This window comes from Callorhinus ursinus, unplaced genomic scaffold (assembly GCF_003265705.2).
Source record: "Callorhinus ursinus isolate GAN/ISIS: 27379988/994484 unplaced genomic scaffold, GSC_fseal_2.0 scaffold11, whole genome shotgun sequence".
Taxonomy (NCBI): Eukaryota; Metazoa; Chordata; class Mammalia; order Carnivora; family Otariidae; genus Callorhinus; species Callorhinus ursinus.
The window spans coordinates 52383450-52404707 of NW_027397073.1; the positions used below are offsets into that span (position 1 = coordinate 52383450).

The following is a 21258-nucleotide window of genomic DNA, read 5'->3' on the forward strand; positions in this document are numbered from 1 at the left end:
GAAACCCAGTGGGGGTCTTCTCTCCCTTTCTTTTTCTTTTTTAAATTGGGGGTCAGGTGGGAAGTGTAAAAAGCCCAGAAATCTCCCCTCCCTAGCGTTCAAGATTCACGTTCAAATACTTCTGTTGATGAGAGGCTCAGGACTTGGGACTAAGTTAGGCTGCTAAGTCCTTTGTCCTTCTGTCCGATTTGGCCAGAGGGGTTTGGCCCGCTGCCCGCACACGCTCACTCACACTGTTGGAGACGCGTGGGGCCCTGCACTTCTGGCTGGGACCCTCTGCCTTTCACTTGGTCAGCATCTTGTGGGGCAGGAGTTGCGCTATGGTGTGGGTAAAAGGCATCTTTTCCTGCCTGGGCCCCAAGGACTGCCCTGGCCTGTAACTCAAGCATTGTCAGCGAGGCCGTGGCTGGCTGCCCCCTTTGACGCCGGGGCATCCCAGCCTCCTGGTGTGACCTAGACGCTGAGGCCTGGTTGGACGCCGGTGTTTTGGCTGTGCCTCTTACGGTGGGAGAGAGGGGAGTTCCTGGGATTGAGAAACCTGGGGCTCCCGCTGGGTGGGGATGGCAGGCGGAGGAAGACTTCTGTGCAGCAGGGAAGCTCTCTTACCCTACGTCACAGTTCCAAGAAGAGACATGCCCACCTAGATACCAGGATGTTGTTTCAACCGACCCTGGTGACAGCAGCATCACTTCCTTTTTCGAATCCCCCCATCTGTTTCTTCTGCTCACGTCAGAGGGCTGTTTCTCCTAGTACTTGAATTATACTAAACACAGTGTTTCATTTGGGAGTGTTAGAGATTTAGGAATCCCATCGTTATCAAGTGGCTTAATGCAGTCTGTGCCACAAGAATGAAAAAGCATGGATTTTCCCAAGATTTAACCATAAAACCTGGCCAGGGAAAGAGTGGCCTGATGTCACAATGCTGGCCTGGGCCCTCAATGTGAAATTGGCTGAATCAGGAGCCAGTTTAGGTCCAAGATAGCATGATGGACCAAGTCAGCGTTTTATAAATATATAAAGGCTAAAACAGACTGCATACACTCAGACCAGCCTGACTCCAGCAATACGCACCCTTTTGCCCTGTGGGCGCCCGGTGCTGGTAATGCCCTTTGGTGGACGTAAGTAGCTGCTGCGTGGTGTTCTCAGGCCTGAGCTCTCCCCCATAGCTGCATGCAAGAATGCTCAGGGAGCTTTAGAAAAGTAAGAACTCCTGGGCTCCGTCAGGAGATTCCTGCTCAATAGGCATGAAATGAGACCTAGGAATTTGTAATCAAATTTGTAATTAAAACAAAAACCCCTAGCTCTGGTCCCAGAAGCAGAAGGAAGGCTACTTCAAAGGCAGCAGGATATCACCACCCAGGGTGAACTGTGCCCAAAGGAAGGGGAGAAACAGGGAGGAAGGGAGAGGAGAGAGAATGAAAAGGCCGACTTTGACACTGGGCGGGCAATAAAAGGGGACTTGGTGTGAACCAGTCCACTTGCAGACGCCTCTAGCTGTTGATAGGACGTGCTTTATTTACATCTTGATTTCTGCAGCTTTATAATAAGTCTTAAGACCAGGGAGTGTAGATCCTGTGCATTTCCATAGGGATTTTAGAAGCAGCTTGTGAAGTTCTACCAAAAAAGAAAAAAAAAAAATTCCCAGGTGATGTTGAGGCTCAGCTAGGTAAGACTCCCCCCAACCCCGGGATTCTGTGATTGCAAATTCCTTCCCATTTCAAATGTGCTGCCACCGCGAGTATGGCTGTGTGTGCCTCTCAGTTGTTCTCTAGGTTGTGCTGGTTGGACACGTGGACCCGTTTTCGCCCTGGAGCCCGATTCCAGGGCTTCCCGTGTGGTCGCGTCGGGACTCACTGTGTCGCCCTCTGCAGGAGGCCACACTGCACTCCTGGGCGGCACTGAGGGCTTCTCGTCCTTCCAGCCAGAGCCGCCAGCCACATCTAGGTCACCGTGAGCTCAGAGTAGACACCGTGAGCTCAGAGTAGACACCCTTCCGGTGTCCGCAGGAGACCAGGTCAGGTGTTCTGTGGGGTCTCGCCGCCCTGGCAGCCTCCAGCAGGCCTGCGGTGCTCCACTGTGGGGGGGTCCCTTGGACCTCGTCCGCCAGCCGAGCTGCTGCAGGGAGCCTGAGCAGCCCCTTCCTGCGGCCCACGGTGGCGGTTAGCGGCGAAGACTTGGTGGGCGTCCTGTGGGCGTTTGGAGGCCCGATGGCCAGCTGTAAGGTGCCTGCGGGGTTGCGGGCTTCCCGGCAGGCCTGCTGCCCCCTCTGCTGGGCGCCCTGCACAGTGCCCCGCTCCCATGGGCACCCGGTTCGGTCTGGTTGGCAGGAGGGGGCCGCAGGGCTGGCCCGCTAACAGACTGGGCAGATGAGGCAGGAGGGGTCCATGGCCTTCCCCCAGCCGGGGCCCCGACTCTGGCACCGGAGGCCAGCGTCCATCCCCCACGGCCTCTGCTTCTGTAACAGACACCACCTAAGGGCCCTCCTTCCTGCAGTCTCCCCCCACCATGCAGCTGGCCTCCCTTCGGGGTTCTCTGGTGGCCGCAGGACGCAGACACAGCCTGGACTCCTGTTCTCCCAGCCGGGGCACAAAGCAGCTGCAGGACACTGGTTCTTAGCACGTCAGCTCACGGGTTCCTGGGGATTTGCTTCCATAGGACTTCTCTTTCATGAAGTCAGAATTCTAGAGGAGCGGGAGAGGCCTTTGGTAGTCGGGTACCAGGCCCGTCCGCGGAAGGTGGGGTGCTGCCAGCCGGCTGGAGTTGACCTGGGGTCACGAGGACAGATCAGGACTGGAGCCTGGCGTGGTTCCCTGGCCCGTGGCGGTGCACATGGGGCCTGCAGCGGCCCTTCCTACGCCACGGTTGGGTTAGATGCCTGGGGCAGCAACACCGGGCTCTTCAGGACAACTCAGTTCAAGTGGTCACTCTCTGAATTAGAAACACATGTTGAGCTCAGAAAGACATCCACTGCCAGGAGTGATCTCTCCAGAATGAGCAAAATGCTGTCCAGTCTTTGTTACAACTTTGTAATAAATGTATATGCATTGGAAACACGTGATAACCGTGATGCTGGAGAGCCAGCATGAGCCAGGGCGGGGGGGGGTTGTTGTTGGGGAAATGACTGGACCCAGGGCGGCTTTCTCCGTACTGTCCTGGCTGAGATGCCTCGGCGCAGTCAGTTGCCCACAGCAGGCCTGGGTGTGCTCCCCCAAGGAAATTAGTGGAGGATATTTGTTCCAAGGGGTATACTTGTGCATTCTTTGCCTTCTGTGCAGTATGGCAAGCCTGGGTGTTGAGGGAGTGATGGATATAAAAGAGCTGTCACTGTCTCTGAGGACCAGAATTGCCCTTGGTGACAATGACTTTTGGGCAAAATTCAGGTACCTAATGCAACGGCTGGCAGGAATTAGAGTGTGGCCCATAGTACCTTCTAGCCTTCATTCATTCACCAAACACTTAAATGTCTCAATGTCAGGTGCCAGGCCCTGTGCCAAACGCTGAGGATAAAAGATTATTTAAAATGTGTCCTCAAAGGCTCATTATCCAGCATGACAGGAACAATATAAACAAATTGAAAGAGACTAAAACAAGTCATCCAACTAATGAAAAGAACTCTGAAGAAACACACAATGTAAGAAAACAAACATGTAAAACCCTTAAAAGAGCCTTCTTTCTTATTGGAGGCTTTCCTTGCACACATGTGATCTTGACCATGGTTCATGTGTAAAGGTGAGGCATTGGGCAAGATTTCATGCTGGCGGGCTTCATTATGGGGACAGTTTGAAGATTCTCCCTTTCTCCAACCTAAGCTATAATAAGTGTCCTGGGAGCTAAGTAGGAAAGGGGGTCGGGAGCTTCCTAATTCAGTGGGCAGACTTTGTGTTTCCAGACTGTTCTCTCCTGTCCTCCATTGTGGCTGATGTCCCCATGTCTGCAGTCCCTCTGCCTCAGTTTCTGTCTAACCCAACCCTTCTCAGTCAGGATTCTGAAAGAGAATTGAGGCCTGATTGCTGTTCCATCGAACGATGAGAATTCTCTTCTCTGTATCTAAGTATTGGTTCTGTATTATCCTTGGGGTGACTGAGAAAGTGGTGAATCATTCTCCATGGGGCTTAATTCTCTCATGGAGCACTGGTCGGTCCCTTTGGGGCTGGAGGTGGGTGAGCTTCGTGGCTCTTTGGTGGAAGGGGAGCACATGTTTGATCGCCATAGTTACCTTAGTGAGTTTGAAAACGAGACAGGGGGTCAAAATGCAATCACTGATTTTGCCGGGACATCACTGTATAGCTTCGGGACTTGGGCACTGCAGGTACCATACAGACTGCAGAGGTGGGTGGGGTTGGAGGCTGGTATCTGCCATTCCTGGTTATTTTTAGATGCCTTGTGGACCCTTGGAAGCCTTCCTGGAAGCCTGCCTTGTTCCAGGAATGTATTCATAGAAGGAAGGGCTCGCTGCTTCCTGGTGTGTCACAGCGCCATCCCCTAAGGGCAGGGAAATGTGAATCAGAAGTTTCTTCCCGTGGACTTCCCCTTAGCTGGTGAGCTTAAGGCTGTGGCAAGAGGCGTGGGGTGTTTCTGCTCCTTTGGGGCCTGTGCCTGCTGCAGAGGGGCCTTAAGCTCCCTGACGCCTGCTGGGGTCACTGCGGCATCTGCGTTCGGCAGGGCTTCGGCTTGCGGAACCATCCAGTGACCCTCAGACTTGCCGGTTTGAGAGAACATAAGGTGGCTGGGGGCAGCAGGTCCTGTTCAGTAATTCCTGATAGACCTGTGGTAGTATCATGTGGTGAAATCCGAAGTTTTAGGGCTGAGGCCAAGAATGGTGCTGTTCTGGGGAGGCAGCCATTGTGTAGAAAGGCTGAAAATCCTCCCACCTCCCCCTGGCTGCTGTGCAGGGGTCCCCAGTGACCTCACCAGCTCCTGGGTGACCTGAGGGCAGCCTGCCCCGTGGCCCACCTTCTGAAGCTGTGAGGCATGCTGTGCCCACGCTCTAGTGGCTGCGCTGGGCTCGCCGGGGCCCGTGCCCAGGACGCTGCTGATGCACAAGCACATACCTTCCCAGGGAGCCGAGCCCATCAGGTCTCACCGAGGGGCCTGGGGCTGAGCAGTCAAGTCTGAGGTTCTTAACCCTGCGTTTTTCTCTCCACTTTCCAAATGCTCAGCCGAGGAGCCCTCAGAAGCGCCGCTGCCCCTGCCCCAAGGAAAGACCCCGCAGGTGCCTGGAAGGCCCTCCCACCCGGCTCTGGAGGAGGCCCCCACGGAGGCCTCTCATCCCGAGCCGACCCCTCTGCCGACACCGAGCGCTCCCCCACTTCCTGAGGACCCCAGAAGATGGCCACACACAGGCCAGCGGCCTGTCCTGCCCAAGAGACCCCCGCACCCGCTGCCCCCACCAACATGGCCGGGCTGGACAGGGATGCCCTACTTGCCTGGCTCCACCGGGGTCATTATGGAGACTGGAGAGGCCGGGCCTCCGGGGAGGATGGGCGTGTCGGGGAGGGGCCTGCCCCAAGGAGTGGACGGCCAGACGGGGCAGGGGCCCATCCCCAGCGCTGAAGGCTTTGCGGGAGCACCAGGTAAGGCCCTTGCGGCTGGGCACGTCTGAGTCGGTGGGGGCGGGGGGGGGCATTGTGAGAATATATGGAGGGTCAGCCTGAGCCTTAGGGGGTCTGCTGCAGGGTCTTTCCGGGTGCAAGTTCCAGAAAAGAGCTCTTCAGAGGTGCTGAGGGATGAGTTCATGCTAATCGAACCCCCAGAGGCTGGGGCACCCCCAGGGTTAGTGCAGTAAACATCTCGTCCCACTTCCAGTAGGAAAGTGTACCTAGGAGACCAGTGTGGACTGGGAGCCTCCGCAACAGCAGAGAATGCCGCCCCTCAGAGTGGGTGGGCCAGAAGGTTCTGGCTCAAATCTCAGCCATGTGAACACAGGCTTTGGGGCCTGGGACGGCTTCATAACCCCTGGAAGGCTCAGCTCCTTCACAGGCAAAGTGGGGGTAATAGTGGGAGCTTTGGGGGCAGCTCTGAGGGTGATGGAGAAAACCCCCGTTCAGTGCTGGGCCAGGAAGGACTACTTGCGAGCTGTGCAGGGCAAGGCAGGAGGGAGAAGAAAAAGGGAGCGAGCAGGTGTGTGACCCCTGCTGCGTGCCAGGGACTGAATCAGGTGCTGGGGCTGCTGTAGCTGTCCTGACGGCACTGTGCAGTCCAGGGTAGTCCCGTTTAACACGTGAGGGAACGGAGGCTCGGGGCGAGGACAGGTAAGCGGATGGTGCTGCGTAGAACAGTGCACACCGGAGCAGGCTGACCCCAGCTGGGAGGGGCTGGCGCACCGGGGGGCCCTGAAGTGCCATGGCTGCCAGGCAGGTGGGGTCCGTGCCGGGAACACAAGGAGGCACGGGTGCTTGGTTCCTGCTCAGCCACCCCAAGCTGCAGCCATCACAGCTCTCCCCCAGGCGACTGTGCCTCTCCAGAAAGGACACTTCCTCTCCTGGTCACGCCATGCATTACGGCTGTCTATACCGCATCTCCTGCCGTTTGGCCCTTTGTCCATCAGTGCTTCCACCCCCCCACCCATCCATGCATTCATGCAGCACAGTCCAGCCTCCTCTTTCTCTTCCTCCACCAGCCAGCTTGCCCTCAGGGCTCTTCTCTGGTCGGGAGAAGTGGGCCAGGGAGGAAGCAGGCACAGTGGGGGCACAACTGTGCCTCTCCTTCTGGGAAGGCAGCTTGTCGGGGGCGGGGGAAGGGGGGTGCTTGTTTTGTCTATTTAAAGAAATAGTGTGAGGAGCAGGGAGAAAAAGCGGGGCTCCTGTTTGACGTTCGACCCCATTTTTTTTTTCAGGATACCCCAACTCCCCTCCGGTAACCTCCCCAGGTACGTGTGCTGGGGGACCAGGCCGCCTCTGCCCCTCCCCGGCGTGTCCCGCCTGCTCCCTCTGGGCTGTTAGTGTGGGTGGAAGCCGGGGTCCACCAACTGAGGGGGAGACCGCTGCTGACTGGATTGACGCCCCCCCCCCCCCAAGATTTGCTCCTCGAGAGGGTCAGAGTCATGCCTGAGACAAGGACTTGCCCTCATAAATCAACAAGCGATGGAGTCGGCCGAGAGGCTCACTGGCCGGGTCTCTGCCTGGTTCTGCGCCCAGCCTCCCAGTTCCCCACTCTGCGCGTGTGTGGGTGTCGGGGTCTCAGGGTGGCCACGGTGTCACACAGGCATGCGGCCTCGCGTGTCCACCCGCCAGTGCCGTCCCACTGCACGTCCCACGGTGCTTTACCACCTTAAGGCAGAAGAGTACGGGCGAGGCTGCCTGTCCTGGCACACGGGCCTCAGTGCTCCAGGCCCTGACCTCTAACCCCTGCGAATGTTCCATGCCCTCTTGGCTCCAGGGGTTCCAGTGCCTTCTCTGGTGTCTTTCTCTGCGGGGCTCACTCAGAAGCCTTTCCCCAGCGATGGGGGCGTCGTCCTCTTTAACAAAGTGCTGGTGAACGATGGAGATGTGTACAACCCCAACACTGGTAAGCTCGGAGACTGTGCCCTGTCTCCCAACGCCAGTGGGGCCCCGTCCCGTCTGCTTCCCCAGGGCGTGTGGGTGGGGTGGGCGCCACGCTGGAGGAGGTGCCTGGGCAGCTGCGGGCGTGTGAGGGGACCACCTGGCCCCTGGTACTCTTCCCCGCTTTGTGGGGTTGGATGGAGGTTTCCAGCTCACAGGCTGCAGGGTGGGTGGGTGTGCAGTGACATTTTCTAGTCATGAGATCAGCATACCAGCCCTCGGCACTTGCCATGGGAAGCGCCGTCCCACTTGTTTGTGGAGGCCGTGGAGCTCCGCCCGCCACAGTCACTGTGCCCCGGCCCCTCCCCACTGTCGCTCCATGCCAGCGAGAGGCCTTTTTCAGTGTCCTGTTGTCCTCACACCGAGACAGGACAGACGGGAGACCAACCCCCTGCCCTATCTCCTTCAGAAGCTTGTTGATGAACAGAGCCAAGGAAGGGGACAGCATTCCTTCCAGAAGGGGCCAGACCCTGCTTGTGGGGTCTCCCGCTCTGGAACAGAACCACTTCAGTTGTGGGCCTGGGTTCTGCCTGGGGCATGTGTGTTGTTCCCCAGCCCCTGACAAGAGTGAGGACCAAGGTCACCTCAGGTTCCTGTGGTGTAGGCTTCCTCCTTTCCATCACACCTGAGCCTGGGCTTCTGTCCATCTTTGTCCCCAGAGATTGGAGTCAGAGCCTTCCTGAGAGGCCAGACACGGGCATCTTGTCCCCTATATGAAGGGGAGGCAGGTCAGGGCCCCCCTTCCCCGCCAAGCCCATGGGCAGCATGGAGGGAAGTACAGCTCCAGGTGGGCCCAGGGCAGGTCAGGGCAGAGCCCCGCTGTAGGTGCTGAGGGCCCACGCAGCTGGGCGGCCTTTCCCGAGTAGCCCACAGACTCTGAGAAGCCGGTCTCTGGGCCCATCAAGCGCCAGCGTGCTGAGGTGCCCACACGGGTCCTTGCCGAGGAGCTACATGGGTGTGATGGCAAGTGGGAGTTGAGGGAGGTTATGAGGAGGCAGATGAAATGGGATTCCTTCTCAGCAGAGTTTTTAGCCCTCACCCTCATGTCTGCCCTGCGTGGCCGTCTAATAAATCCTACAGTGGTTCTTAAGTTTTAGTGAGCATAAAAATTACCTGCAGAACTTGGAAAAAAATGGAACTCAAGTATCCTCCAGGCCCGTTGAAGTCAAGCGCAGGACTTTTTTTTTTTTTTTTTTTAAGATTTTGAGCAAGCGAGCGAGTATGAGGGGAGGCACAGAGGGAGAAGCAGATTCCCTGCTGAACAGGGAGCCCAACATGAGGCTCGATCCCAGGACCCCGAGATCATGACCTGAGCCAAAGGCAGACCTTTAACCAACTGAGCCACCCAGGCGCCCCAGGACTGTGCAGTTTTAACCTGCTCTTTTTTGTGAATAATTCTTTTTAACCTGCTCTTGAGGCACAGAGGCAGGCCGGGGTGCAAGAAGGGCCTTTGCTTTCAGAGACCTTTTTTTCTACACAAATACAGCCTCCTCCTGGGCCCTCACTCCATGCTGCCCTGATGGTGGGGTAGCTTGTCCACCCTGACAGGTCAGGTGGTCTTTGCAAGCAGGGATGGTGGCACATTTCTGGCACATTCCAGGATGCCCAGCCCAGAACTGTATTCTCTCATTGAGCAGGTCCTCAGGAAAGGAAATTCTGGGAGACCCTGAATGTGGACTCAGCACAGGCAGTCTCTAAGCGAGGAAAGAGGCCATGGGCCTGGAATGCTGGGACCAGGTCTGTTTTCAGGGTCCAGGTGCCCCTCAGGAAGACTGTGGAGCTTCAGATTACTCACCGTTACAAGCTGGGGAAGAGAGCAGGGTGGCCTGGCATTTTCTATTTTTCAGGGCAGATGAAGACCCAGCCCCCGAGATTCCTTCTCAGCTCCTGGGCCCTCCATTCTGTGGCTCTTGGCCTGTGGTCAGCGTCCATGTCTAGCCCCCTCCCCACAGCCCAGGGGAAGTGGCTGCTGCAAGCGTTTGGTGGGGTCTCCGACCTCGTCTGGCTTTGGGGCCAGTTGTCGCTTTGCAAATGGTCCATCTACAAATCCATCTCTTCTTTCTCATGCCTCTTACCTCCGAGCACTGCTTCCCCAGGCCCAGAACCTGTGGGTCATTGGTTCAATGAATGCCAGCTTATTTCTGGCCATAAATGGATGCCACCTGTATACTGGTCCAAGACAAGGAGCCTGGCTCTTCTGCATGAGGGCTGGCTGTGGTCTCTCCCACAAGCTTTGTGGCTTCTTTTTGGCCCCATCTCCTCAGGAAGCAACTCATACATTTCGTAGATTCTGTGCCCAGCACACACATTGTGAGGCTTATTCTCAGTGGGTGGGGTGCTTTCCATGCTGGAGTAAACTCCCAAATGGCAACCAGAATCTGGGCAGCTGGTGCCACCCCACTAAACCTTAGGGGAGGTAGGAGCAGGCCCCGGGCTGGGCCCCGGCCCTGAGTCTTGACGCCTGTGCTGCACACACAGCACGGTGAAGGCAGGTATGCCATGCTGCCAGGAATGTTAGAGGGACTGAGCTCTCTTCCAGCAAGGCTGGCTAGTTCTCTCCCTGCACAACCGCAGGGGGCAAGTTCTCCTGAAGGCTGCTCTGGGTGGAGGTGAGTTAACGGTGATCGTACCACATGCTGGGGGTTTGGCAGTATTTGTCCTCTTCTGGAGGTTACAAGCAGAAGACAGGGTCTCACCGTGAGGATTGGGTTTGTTGCAAAGGGCAGTGCCAGCTAAGGGGGTCTGTCACTGGGTGGGCATAGGGCAGGTTCAAGTACAGAAAGGGGCTACCTCCCTTCAGATCAGCCTGCCTTCTATGGGTCGGGTGACCAACTCTCCCAGTTTGTCTCCTGAGACAGTCCTGGAAAAACAGATCGTTAGTCTCCCAAATCTGGGTTAACGGACAACCTGTCCCAAAGGTGCTGGGATGGTGTCCCGGGACACAAGTGTCTGCCTTCCTCCTCCCAGGCATCTTCACGGCTCCGTATGATGGGCGCTACCTGATCACGGCCACCCTCACTCCTGAGAGGGACACGTACGTGGAAGCTGTCCTGTCGGTCTCCAATGCCAGTGTGGCCCAGCTGCATACGGCCGGCTACAAGAGGGAGTTCCTGGAGTACCACCGGCCCCAGGGGGCTCTGCACACTTGTGGGGGCCCGGGGGCGTTCCACCTCGTCGTGCACTTGAAGGCAGGAGATGGTGTCAACATCGTGGTGACTGGGGGCCGGTTGGCTCACACGGACTTTGATGAAATGTACTCCACGTTTAGTGGGGTTTTCTTATATCCTTTCCTTTCTCACCTCTAGGGTGGCTGGGGAAAGGTATTGGGAAAGATAGTCGTAAGAACTGGGAAGCTTTAATATATGCAGTTTCTGATGTATGTAACTGGAGCACTGATCTAGTTTTCTGTGAACATCCCAACCCCTCCCCTGAGATTCAGGCCTGCCGTGGCTGCTGAGGCCACACACCTGAGTGTTCCCCAGCGGGTGGCAAGGACACGTGCCTGACAGGGCCACGGCCTGCTGTCACTGCGCCCAGCTACCTGAGGAGCAGCGTCCTCCCTCCCCTGCAGCCTCCAGTGCTGGTGCCGCATCAGCAGGAGCTCTGCTCCAGGGGCCTGCATGGGGCCGATTGGGTGCCCACTGCGGAGCACGACCTGCTGCTGGAGGAGGGAGAGCTGCTGGGCTACAAGGCGGAGGGGATGAGGGCAGGCCAGGTGGTGCCGGTGGCCACAGTCTTTCTTTATGCACAGCGCCTGCAGGAGAAGGTTAAAAACTCAAGGGCTGAAGCCGCACGTGCCACCACAGAGACCTGGGGGCAAGGTGCAGGCTGGCCTGGGCTGGCTCTGCCTCGTGCTCCGGGCCCTGGCCCAGCGGTACAGGCGGGCCGGGAGACTGTGCGGCCTGTGGGGCTCCTTGAATGACGTGTACATGTGAAGTGCAAAGACAGGGAGTGTCAATAAAGATGTAAAACCACTTCAAGTTACTGAAGTCTGGTGCCTTCTAGATTGAGAGGTGTTGCTAAAAACAAACTGCAGAAAGGTAATTGACTTTTTTAAATGGCTGTAGAAAGCAAGCTTGTATAAATCAATCTCAACCATTAATTGTTACCCCTCACTATGCAAGCTACACACTTGGGTTTTTTTTTTTGCTTATAAAAAACCAGATGTGCTTGGAGGTCAAGGCCCCCCTATGATCCCCACAGCTAAAGAGGGGCTCCTCCAGGGGATGCTTAAAATTCTCATCTCATCAGCAGCTGCCCGAGCTAATGAGCTTGCTCGCTGCACAGCTCACAGCAGATGCGGCTTTAAGGACTCAGAGGTTCCCAAGCAACAACAGGCCCAACATAAAACTGATCACACTGAAGGCTGAGATCATCGGAGAAAAGCAGGAATCTTCCCATGGAGAGCACGTTCTGTTCCAGGGAAGCCCAGGCATGTTGCTCCGTTATCAGCAGCCAAAGAAACCTCTACGACACAAGACCCTTAGCTTCAGATGGTCCCTGCTCATCAGGTTGGTAAAATCTGTTGGCCAAGCAAGTGCCCCTGGGGAGGCAAGTCCCCCTAGAGCCCCAGGGAAAGATGCGGATCAGAGAAGCAAGTTTCCTGGGCCTGAAATCAACCCACTGGATACTCTTATGCTATAAAAAAATGCTGAGTTTCCAGGACGGCTCGCAAATGAGGTAACAGAGTGGCCACTGGACACTTCAGACAGGAGCCTTCTTTCTCATTCCCTTGCCCCAGGTAGGGAGAAGTGACCAAGAACCGCCAGTCTGTGGTTTTAGGACTTTAAAATCTGGATCTCTCTGTCCAGGAGTTGGTGGGGGGGGGGGCATTCTCTTCCCGTTTCAACAGCTGGGGAACTGGCTAAAGGTGGCTGTTAAGAGTGTCTGTCCTAGAAATGACTTATGGGAAAAACCCCAATGCAGTGGAACATTTTCAGGAAAACCCAGTTGGCACATGTACCTACTTTCGCCCTCACACCCCCTATAAAGACCTTACTCAGCGCCAAAGGGGACAAATGCTCAACAGCCAGAAAAGCAGGGGCCAGACAGAAGGGAGACAGTGACTATTCTTTCTGCTCTCTGGATGGTTCTCTAGAGCACTGAGTAAAGCTTGGTCCTCCTCTCTCAGTGCACCCTCCTTTACTGAAAAAGGTGAATTTCAGCTCTGTGTATCCAAGATCGGCAAGGTAAACTAAGTCTAATTACAGCAGTCCTGCGTTTACTTCAAGATAAAACAGAATGAAAGCTAGATCAGGTCTCCTTCAGAAGATGGCATCTTTCAAAAGGGAAAGGCCTTCCTTTGGTACAGAGAGAAAACGCAAGGTCAGCTGAGCTCAGGACTGCAGGAGCTCTGGAGCAGTCCCTTCCAGGCCTTAAGCTATGTGCCTGTGAGTCAGGCGTATGGACCCCGCCCAGGACACGACTTCTCAAAGACGCTGTTGCTGAGAAAAAGGTCAGGGCACTAATGCACAGACAGGCCTGGGACATTTTTTTCTCCCCCACATGTAACATTAGCAAAAGGCCTCATTTAAATGAACAACAAAACAATACCAGCACTAAAGAATGCAAATCAATGCACACCGCATTGGCAATTATTTCCGTGGTAGCGCATTAATAGAGCTTTCCTCGGTGGCCCTATCATCTTTCCTGTGGTTTCTCACGACTGGTTTGAAAGGAGTGTTTGTGATCAGAGGGACAGACCCAATCCACACTTGAAGATCTACAACATGCCTTCACATACACATGCACCCAGTTCCTGAACACGTTTCCTTCTTCCCCTACACTGTCCTGTCAAGGAAAGGAAAAAGGCAGACTCCACTCTTATGAGCTGCAGGGATGAGCCCTTACTGCTCCACCCCCAAGCGCTGGAAGCCAGCTCCTTCCAGTCAACGTCTCTCTAAGTGTGTCCTTTCTATTCCCTACGTACCCCCCGAAGACCCCCGGTCCCCTCACCCTGTGCTCACGTCAAGGCGAAGCAGGAGGACATGACACGCTTTCCCATACTTGAAGGTAGGCTCTCAAGGAGGGCTTTGGGATTCATGTCCAGCACATGCTGCATCTGGTAGAGCCCAGCAATCTGAGGGGATAAGATACTCAAATAGTATGTGGGGTGTGATTTTTGATCCACCACCACTTTGACTCTCCTAGGCTGATGAAAACATCAGAACTGCTAAGTGGTACTCACCCGGAGGGAGGGTTTAATGAAAGGTGGGGTGGCAAAGGCTCTGAGCAGGCCTCCCGGGGGGACCCCTCATGGGCTGCGGGGAACCCAGCCTAGAGGATGCCAGTGAGAACACACCAGGAATTACATATGTATGAATGAATCATTCTCTGGCAGAACCTACAAAGCAAGAGAGGTTGGTTCCTGTGGGTGTAGCCTCACTTTTGGAGTCAGGTTTTATAAAAATAAGCACCAAAAAGAAGTCCTTTCTGTAGATGAATTTAAGTGTCAGCAAAGATCAAAATGCTAATTTATGGAAATTATCAGTTTCTGGCAAGAGTACAGAGAATATGGTTTAAATGTCCTCTGAAGGAAGGAGTCAAATGCATTCAGTTTACGTTTGTTTATTGTTGTAACATCTTGTTTTGAACATCAGACACTGCACCAAAATAGGAGCCATTTATCTTAGGATAACTGTCTTTGCCATGACTGAGAGTACTGTACTGATGTTTACAATTAATTTCTGACAACTTAAAACTTATTAGTGGCATTGCTAATAATCAAATACTTCATCAGACTAAATGTAATTATTAAATTAAAACAACGAAGTTTCCCCCTCCCTTTCTTACCTTCAAAACAAACCAAAAAAGTAGTTTTCACCTGGAAAGAGCACTTAAACAAAAACTCAATTTTTAACTGGTTTCATTAAACACAGCATGTTCTAAAACAGGAAAACAAGGCTTCCCAGAGTAAACAGGATACATAAAAAGATGCTAAAATTCCCTGGAAGAGTTTGTTTTCACCAACTAGCAAAAGGAGAAAGCATTTACTTTCTACTTATCTTTAAAGGTCTTGCCTGCACCTTCAAGAACATCGTCCCGAAAGGCTGCATGCACTCCTACAGGGCACAGGCACTTTCTGGGCATTTAGCTAGTTGTTGTTCCTCAGCTATTCTGTGACCGTTAGCAGCTTTCATTTTAGTACATCACATCAGTAAGTTTTTTCTTTTTCCAGTTGAAAACTATGCAGATGGTTTTAAGCACAGCAAACACAGTCCTCACACACGGGGGCTAAGTGTGCATGCTCCGGGCCCACACGTGCCCTTCCTCACGCCTGCCAGGGACGCAGATGCTGACACCACAGCCAGACAAGCTTCAGCACGTGGGGAGCAAGGCAAATACTCAAGTCAGATTGAATTGGAGAGAGGGAAAGGGGCCAAGGCCATTTCACCAGTGGAACATCCGAGAGAATGACTTCAAAAAGCCCAATCTGCTTGCGATCACCCCGTGACCTCGCCCATCACCGAAAGCAACACGGGGCTAACGCTTCTTCATTAGCTCACCATTAGAAGGGTCTGTGTACACACACACTCGAGGGTAACTCTTTCACAGAAAGAACAAATGTCATTTGTACCAAATGGCAATGGGTTTCAGCACAAACTTAATACTTTCATAACACTATAGTGAGAATAATCATCCACTTTCAGCAAGAGGGACTCCTTCAAATAAGGAAAAAGATTCACGTTAATTAGCGAATGTAGTACCCACTGGATCTGCAGCAACAGAATGACAAAGTCTAGTGCTTACGGACACTGGGACAGGGGGCGAGCCACTGTCGGCACAGGGCTGGGACACCCGGGCTCCTGGGTTGGACCTTCACGAGGCCCATGTGTCCACAGAGAAGAGCTTATCAAGGAAAAGGAACTGTCTAATCAAAAAACTCTTTAAAAGACAACCTAAAGAGGACTACAGAAGGTTGAGAAGATTTCCGGTACCGCACGTGTGCAGAGAAGCCCTAATAAGCTCAGGTTCAGTGCAGAAAGCTCATGTCCCTCCTGGAAAACAAGCGTGGAGAGGACACATGGGCGGCGTCTCGGAGGCCACCAGCTGCACCGCTGCTCTACCAGGATTGTAAGTCACTAACTGGGCAAAATCTCCCAGAAACATAACCTAGTTTGCTTAACCTACTGTACATAAATAAACTCTTCACACGATTAGTCCTTGCACTATTGAGAGGGGGGAAGGTTTGCACTGGAAGAAGCACATGTTGGTCCTCTGGGAGCATGCACCTCCATGTTCTGCCACTGAGAGCTGCCTTTGGGGGGCTCTACCACAGTCTCCGCACCCAACAGCACGCGGAGAAATGGCCAAACTAAAGGGACTGCCAAATCTCCAATCTAGAAAAATAACCACCCCCATTTCTCCACCTTAGATCAGTATTACTTGGGAGGGACAAACTACACGGAGGAGAGCAAGGAGAGCACTGCAGTGCAAGTCCCGGGCAAGCAGAGGTGGGCACGGAAGCGGCCCCCAGCGGGTACCTGGATCCACAGCTCCCACTCTATGCTCTGGGACCCGGCTGACCGCTTCCCTTCCAGCTGAGGCCTGTGTGTGCATGGAAGCCTCCTCTCGGACAGTCCTCTGGATTCTAACACCGAGGTGACCATCAACACCCAGGCTCTCAGTTCTGGAGGGGCTCACAGGGCAGACCCTCCCCTGGGGCTGTCTGCTCGGACCACCGTGACTCATTACAACCAGGCTGGGAGACAAAGCTGCAGGCAGAAGGACAGAGAAAAGGACTCTTCCAGGACCCTGCACGAGTGCATATCTGCATTTCTAAGGCCTTGCTTGTCATCCAATCAGCTCCCACCTATAGTACTCTTCTTAGGGGCACCAAGCTCATCCAGCAAGACCTGTCTGCCTGACTGGGTCCAAGACAAGAAGGCGATGATCTAAGGGGCTTTTTTTCCCCAGAAGCCCATGTCTGCGGGGCTGGGGTCAGTGGCCCGGGCCCCTGCCTGGAGCAGCCCACTGAGCAGACATCCTGTTTCATGGTGGCATGGAAGGAAGAGCCCACGGAAGAAACGTGCACAGGTGGTTTGAACCAACATCACTAACGACCTGTAGCAGCTCACTGGACCCTGATCCCCTCAAGAAAGCCCTGGTTTTAGAGAGAAACACTCTCAACTGCCCAGTGGAAATTGTAACACTTTACTTTATACATGTTTTGGTCCCCTCTTATTTAGCTTTTTTTTTCCTTTTAAATTATTCAATTAAAGGAACACCAGCACACACACTTAACACAGCGCATGTATGAGGACGACCAGTGACAGGAGCCCAGGCCTCCAACCGCAGGTCCGAGCTCCCCACCTGCCCAGGGCTCTGAGCGGCAACCCTGCCAGGCCCGGGAAGGCGAAGGAGGACAACAGTTCCAGTGCCAGGAGCTCTCCCAGTGCCTGCTGGTGCCTGGCTGTCAACACGTGTCTTGTCCGGCACCTGTGGCTTGGAGGGTAGCCCAGTGGCCTCTGTCCAGCAGAAGTGCTGGTCACCTTCCCTTGCTGTGAGGCGTGTGCCTGAGGACCTCCCTGGGAGGTGCCGCTTCATGCCAGGTCGTCCAGGTCCACTTGGGGGATCGGGTCTCGCCAGTAGCAGAAGGAGCTGAACTCCGGGCAGGGAAAGGCGGAATTCTGTTCCTTGTTGAGAAGCGGGAACACATGCTCCACGAGCTCACTCAGTCTGTGATACCTAGAAGGGGTTGGGAAAGAACAGCACAAACTGTCACGCTGAAGTGACGTCAGAGCCCAGGACTGTGCGCTGTGAAGCTACCGAGAGGCCTCAGAGCAAGGTGTCCATCCCTTCCCGGGGCACAGCCCTCCTCTTCGTCGGCGATCCTGATACAGATGCTATTACAGAGAAGAAAACACCCAAAGAGGAAAGCCTCCAAAAGGCAGATGCAGTTCTGCTATTTCGAGGGTGGCCTGATCCTCAGACTCTCTCTGTCCCCAGCTTCACCCCTGGCTGTGGGTGGTGGGCTGAGAAACAAGAACATACTTACGAGGACTTGTTTCCTTTGGTCCTTTCTTGTATTAATTCACCCTTGGGGTTCACGGTGAATATTCTGCAGTCTGGAACTCCCACTTGTGTGTAAGCATAGACATCCTGGACAAGAAAACATTAAACACGGTGATTACAAGAGAAGACATTAAGAGATGCTTCTCTGGTTCCTCGTGAGCCAGAAGAATTGCACAAGCAGGAGACAGTGTACAACATGTGGAGCTGGAGCAATGCAGCTCTGCCCCTGAAGCTGAGCTCTAGACAAACCCGAACTCAAGAGGGGAGCCAAACCCAAGACCACTAGAGTCAGAACCCTGGGCGCTGAGCAGAGGCCAGGGGCCCGGGAGCAGGCAGGGCTGCACTGCCTGCCAGAGGCCGGAGAGCAACAACCCCTGCGTGCCTAGAACCAGAGGCCCCGTCTGTGCGGAAAGGCTGGGAAGTATCAGGGAAGGCTGAGCGCTCCCTGGGGTGGATCCAAGGACACGGCTTAGAAGCACTTAGAACAGGAGTCAGAACTACCTGAGGAAATGGAATCAAAGCCACAGAAACAAAGTGCCCTTTCTCATACTCCAAAACTCTAGGGCAGATGTCCACCTACAGGACCTCCCCAACAGCAGAAATTTAGAATAGAGATAATGAAAACCCATTCAGAACATTCATTTTGCTTATACAACTGGTTTGAGAATCATGATGTGGCTGTACCCTAAAAAATACTCTCCTCTGAATTTTACCCACCACATCTCAATGTGTTAGCCCAGAGGAGACACTTACATTTGGACGGTTTCCAAAGGCAGCATAGAAGGGCTGCTTAGATGGGGCAAACAGATTCTTGATATCATTTAGACACTCAATTTTGAATTTCTCTGGCTTCTTTTCTATCACTTCCCTGGGCAAAAAAAATACAAATACAATGACCAAATTAGAAATGGTAATTTTCCCTGGTGTGTGGTCCTGAAAAGACTTTAGTGCTCACAATCATTTCTGAAAATCTTTTATAACTGGTATCTCTCTTTCCCCTTCTGTGCCAGTCAAGAAAGACTAAGATTCTGAGTGAGGGGTCTAGGGAAGGAGTAAACTTGACAGCTTGACTTTTTTGGATGTCTGACACAGACTGGGTGAGTTCAGAGTTAAAATGCTCTGCGGGAGCCCAAGAACCAAGAGATGCAGAAGCTTGGAATCACATACAAATCCTTACAATGAGTTTGACTTCCAACCTCCCCACCATTCAGACCCCTTCCCCCAGTGTGAGTGGGCACGCGAGTGTGCGCAGGAGAGGTACCTGTGGAAGGCAGAGAACAAGCTGCTGGGGGACAACATCAGAGGGCCCCGAGGTAAGATTGTGCCCTTGTCATTGACCCAGTGCAGGTAGCCACGGGTCATGTCAGCCATGCCGATGGCACGAGCGGAGCAGTACAGAAACTTGTAGCCGTTCCTGAAAGAGAACATGTCCTATTTAAAAACATTCCTTGGCCAAAGTTTAAAAAAAAAAGCACTATTTTTTTTTTGACATTTCATTTTATTTTTTAAAGATTTTATTTACTTATTTACTTAGAGAGAGGGAGAGAGAGAGAGCACATCTGCACGCACAAGCAGGCGGAGGGGCAGAGCGAGAGGGAGAAGCAGGCTTCCCGCTGAGCAGGCAACCTGATGCGGGGCTCTATCCCAGGACCCCGGGATCATGACCTGAGCCGAAGGCAGATGCTTAACTGAATGAACCATACAGGTGCCCCAAAGCAGCACTGTTCTTCTAAAAGATTCAAATACATCATGATGTATTGTATGGTGACTAACGTAACATAATAAAATAAAAAAAAATTCAAATACAGTTCCTTTCATTCATTGTGAAAATCAAATTCCTGAATTTAATAAGAACAGCAGTTAGGATTATAAGGATCTCAATTTTCCATGGAAAACACCATGGAGAAAAATAGAGATATATGCAACAAGGCATTTGCTAATTTACAAGTATTGATATATCTTCGGCATCTAGTCCAGGAAAGTCAGATTACAGAACAAAAATCTTGGACTATCTTTAAATTATCTGCCATAAAGGAAAGATGCAAAGGATCTTATTTATAAAGACAATTTGTAGAATGCAAACCACTCTAAGACAAGGAGCAAAATCACACCTGGGTAACAGACATAAAATTTTCCTATTATGGCATTCTCAACTAATGCTTAAGACACTGAGTCTTCAAATCAATTTTAACTCATACACATTATGGTCCACAAAGGCCAGATAGCTGTTTTCTCTGTTGCCCCAAAAGAGAGGACCACATGGGTGAAATACTTCCCCCATGCATGCATGTATTACCTACTCAGTGAAATCAGATTAAAAAAAACTCAATAAACCAAAAATGAAAATTGGCTCTCCTGGTTAAAATAAAGCAAAGCACCACCCCCTCAGGATAGCCAGAACTATAGATACAGGTGGCGCCTACAACTCCGAGCACTGTGCGGCAGGGAGGAGATGACTGAGACACGTAACGCAATGACTAGCACACAGCTCATGTTCCACAAATGGTGGCTGACGCTCTTCTTTGTGTGAGGCTACTCGAGCACATGGGCAAGTGGGCCGGGATACCTACTCGTTGATGGAATGGTAGAGCTTTGCTATACCCTGATGAGTCCAGTCTTTACCCAGCTGTGGAAGAATCTGCCCTAAAGCATCAGACCTGAAAGGATAGAAAGAGGAAATGGTAACAGGGAACAAAACACACAAAGCCAAGTGTTTTCCTATTTAAATATCAGCTGCTAAAAACCATCGGGTAGAGGCAGGGTCGGGGGACAATCTAATCTACAAGGGCAACTTTGTCATGGCTTGTGCAACAGTGAGGCAATCCCCTCTGCACACCGACCCACCCACCGAGGAACTTCTAAAAGTAGAAGCCAGATGTTCATTTTCAGAGATAATTTACAACCACACATCCTCTTTTTTCCTCCCTAATCACAACACCTTCTTACTTTTTAAAATTTTAATGCCACAACTTGGAGACCAAATAACTAAAGCTTTCCAAAAGTTATCTTCAATTTGTATGCCTCCACCCATCTTCTCCATCCACAGAATGATCCTATGTGTGACCACGTGTGACCTTAGCATACAAGTCTCAGTGCAGAGAGTTTTAAAAACTTCCTGATGGTGGCCAAGGAAGGACCCCCCGATCCCACCCCCCATTGCAGAGCGGCCTGCATCTTGCCCGCTGCTGCCCATCATGGGCCCGTGCTTACTTGGTTATTGTTCCATCAATATCAGAAATGATGACCTTGTCATTCCAGTTCCACAAGTAAATGGTTCCCGCACAGCGGCAGGTACCTTGATACTGGGTTGTAATACTAAACACAACATCATTTGGGCCATCTTGGAGCTTCAGTTTTGCCTTTTATAAAAAGTAAAAGAAGAAAATCATAGAGGGATAATTTTGAAAATAATGGTATATCACTCTGATGGAATTACATGCAAAATTAAGAGTCAGTTTCCAATAATATGTAGTCATTGAGAGATTGCTAAGATATAACGTTAAGTGAAAAAGGATCCTAATCTCTAAAATATATGAGTGTGTGAGTAAATGTATAAAGTGTGTGTGTGTGTGTGTGTGTGTGTGTGTGCGCGCGTGCGCGCGCACGTAGGGGATGTATAAGGAAAGAAATACATAAATATGATTACTGTAATAATAAAAAGCAAAAATATCAGCTGAAGAAAGAGTTTACAACGGAGTCTGAA

The 21258-nt window shown here is 52.6% G+C and overlaps 2 protein-coding genes across 4 annotated transcripts in view; one reads left to right on the forward strand and one right to left on the reverse strand.

Annotated features, from left to right (window-relative positions):
- EMILIN2 (elastin microfibril interfacer 2) overlaps positions 1-11525 on the forward strand; it is a 49144-nt gene extending 37619 nt beyond the window's left edge. The window contains exons 5-8 of the mRNA XM_025886448.2: positions 5160-5573; positions 6836-6868; positions 7378-7506; positions 10509-11525. Coding sequence (XP_025742233.1) covers positions 5160-5573; positions 6836-6868; positions 7378-7506; positions 10509-10846 — 914 coding nt within the window. The 3' untranslated portion in view covers positions 10847-11525. The remainder of the gene's footprint in view (positions 1-5159; positions 5574-6835; positions 6869-7377; positions 7507-10508) is intronic.
- Positions 11526-14092: 2567 nt separating this feature from the next.
- The window catches only part of LPIN2 (lipin 2), a 92726-nt gene continuing 85560 nt past the window's right edge, over positions 14093-21258 (reverse strand). For all 3 annotated transcript variants that reach the window (XM_025886357.2, XM_073898462.1, XM_025886356.2), the window contains exons 15-20: positions 20766-20914; positions 20126-20212; positions 18817-18969; positions 18309-18423; positions 17539-17642; positions 14093-17228 (exon numbers count right to left, since the gene is read on the reverse strand). In XM_025886357.2, coding sequence (XP_025742142.1) covers positions 17084-17228; positions 17539-17642; positions 18309-18423; positions 18817-18969; positions 20126-20212; positions 20766-20914 — 753 coding nt within the window. In that variant the 3' untranslated portion in view covers positions 14093-17083. The remainder of the gene's footprint in view (positions 17229-17538; positions 17643-18308; positions 18424-18816; positions 18970-20125; positions 20213-20765; positions 20915-21258) is intronic.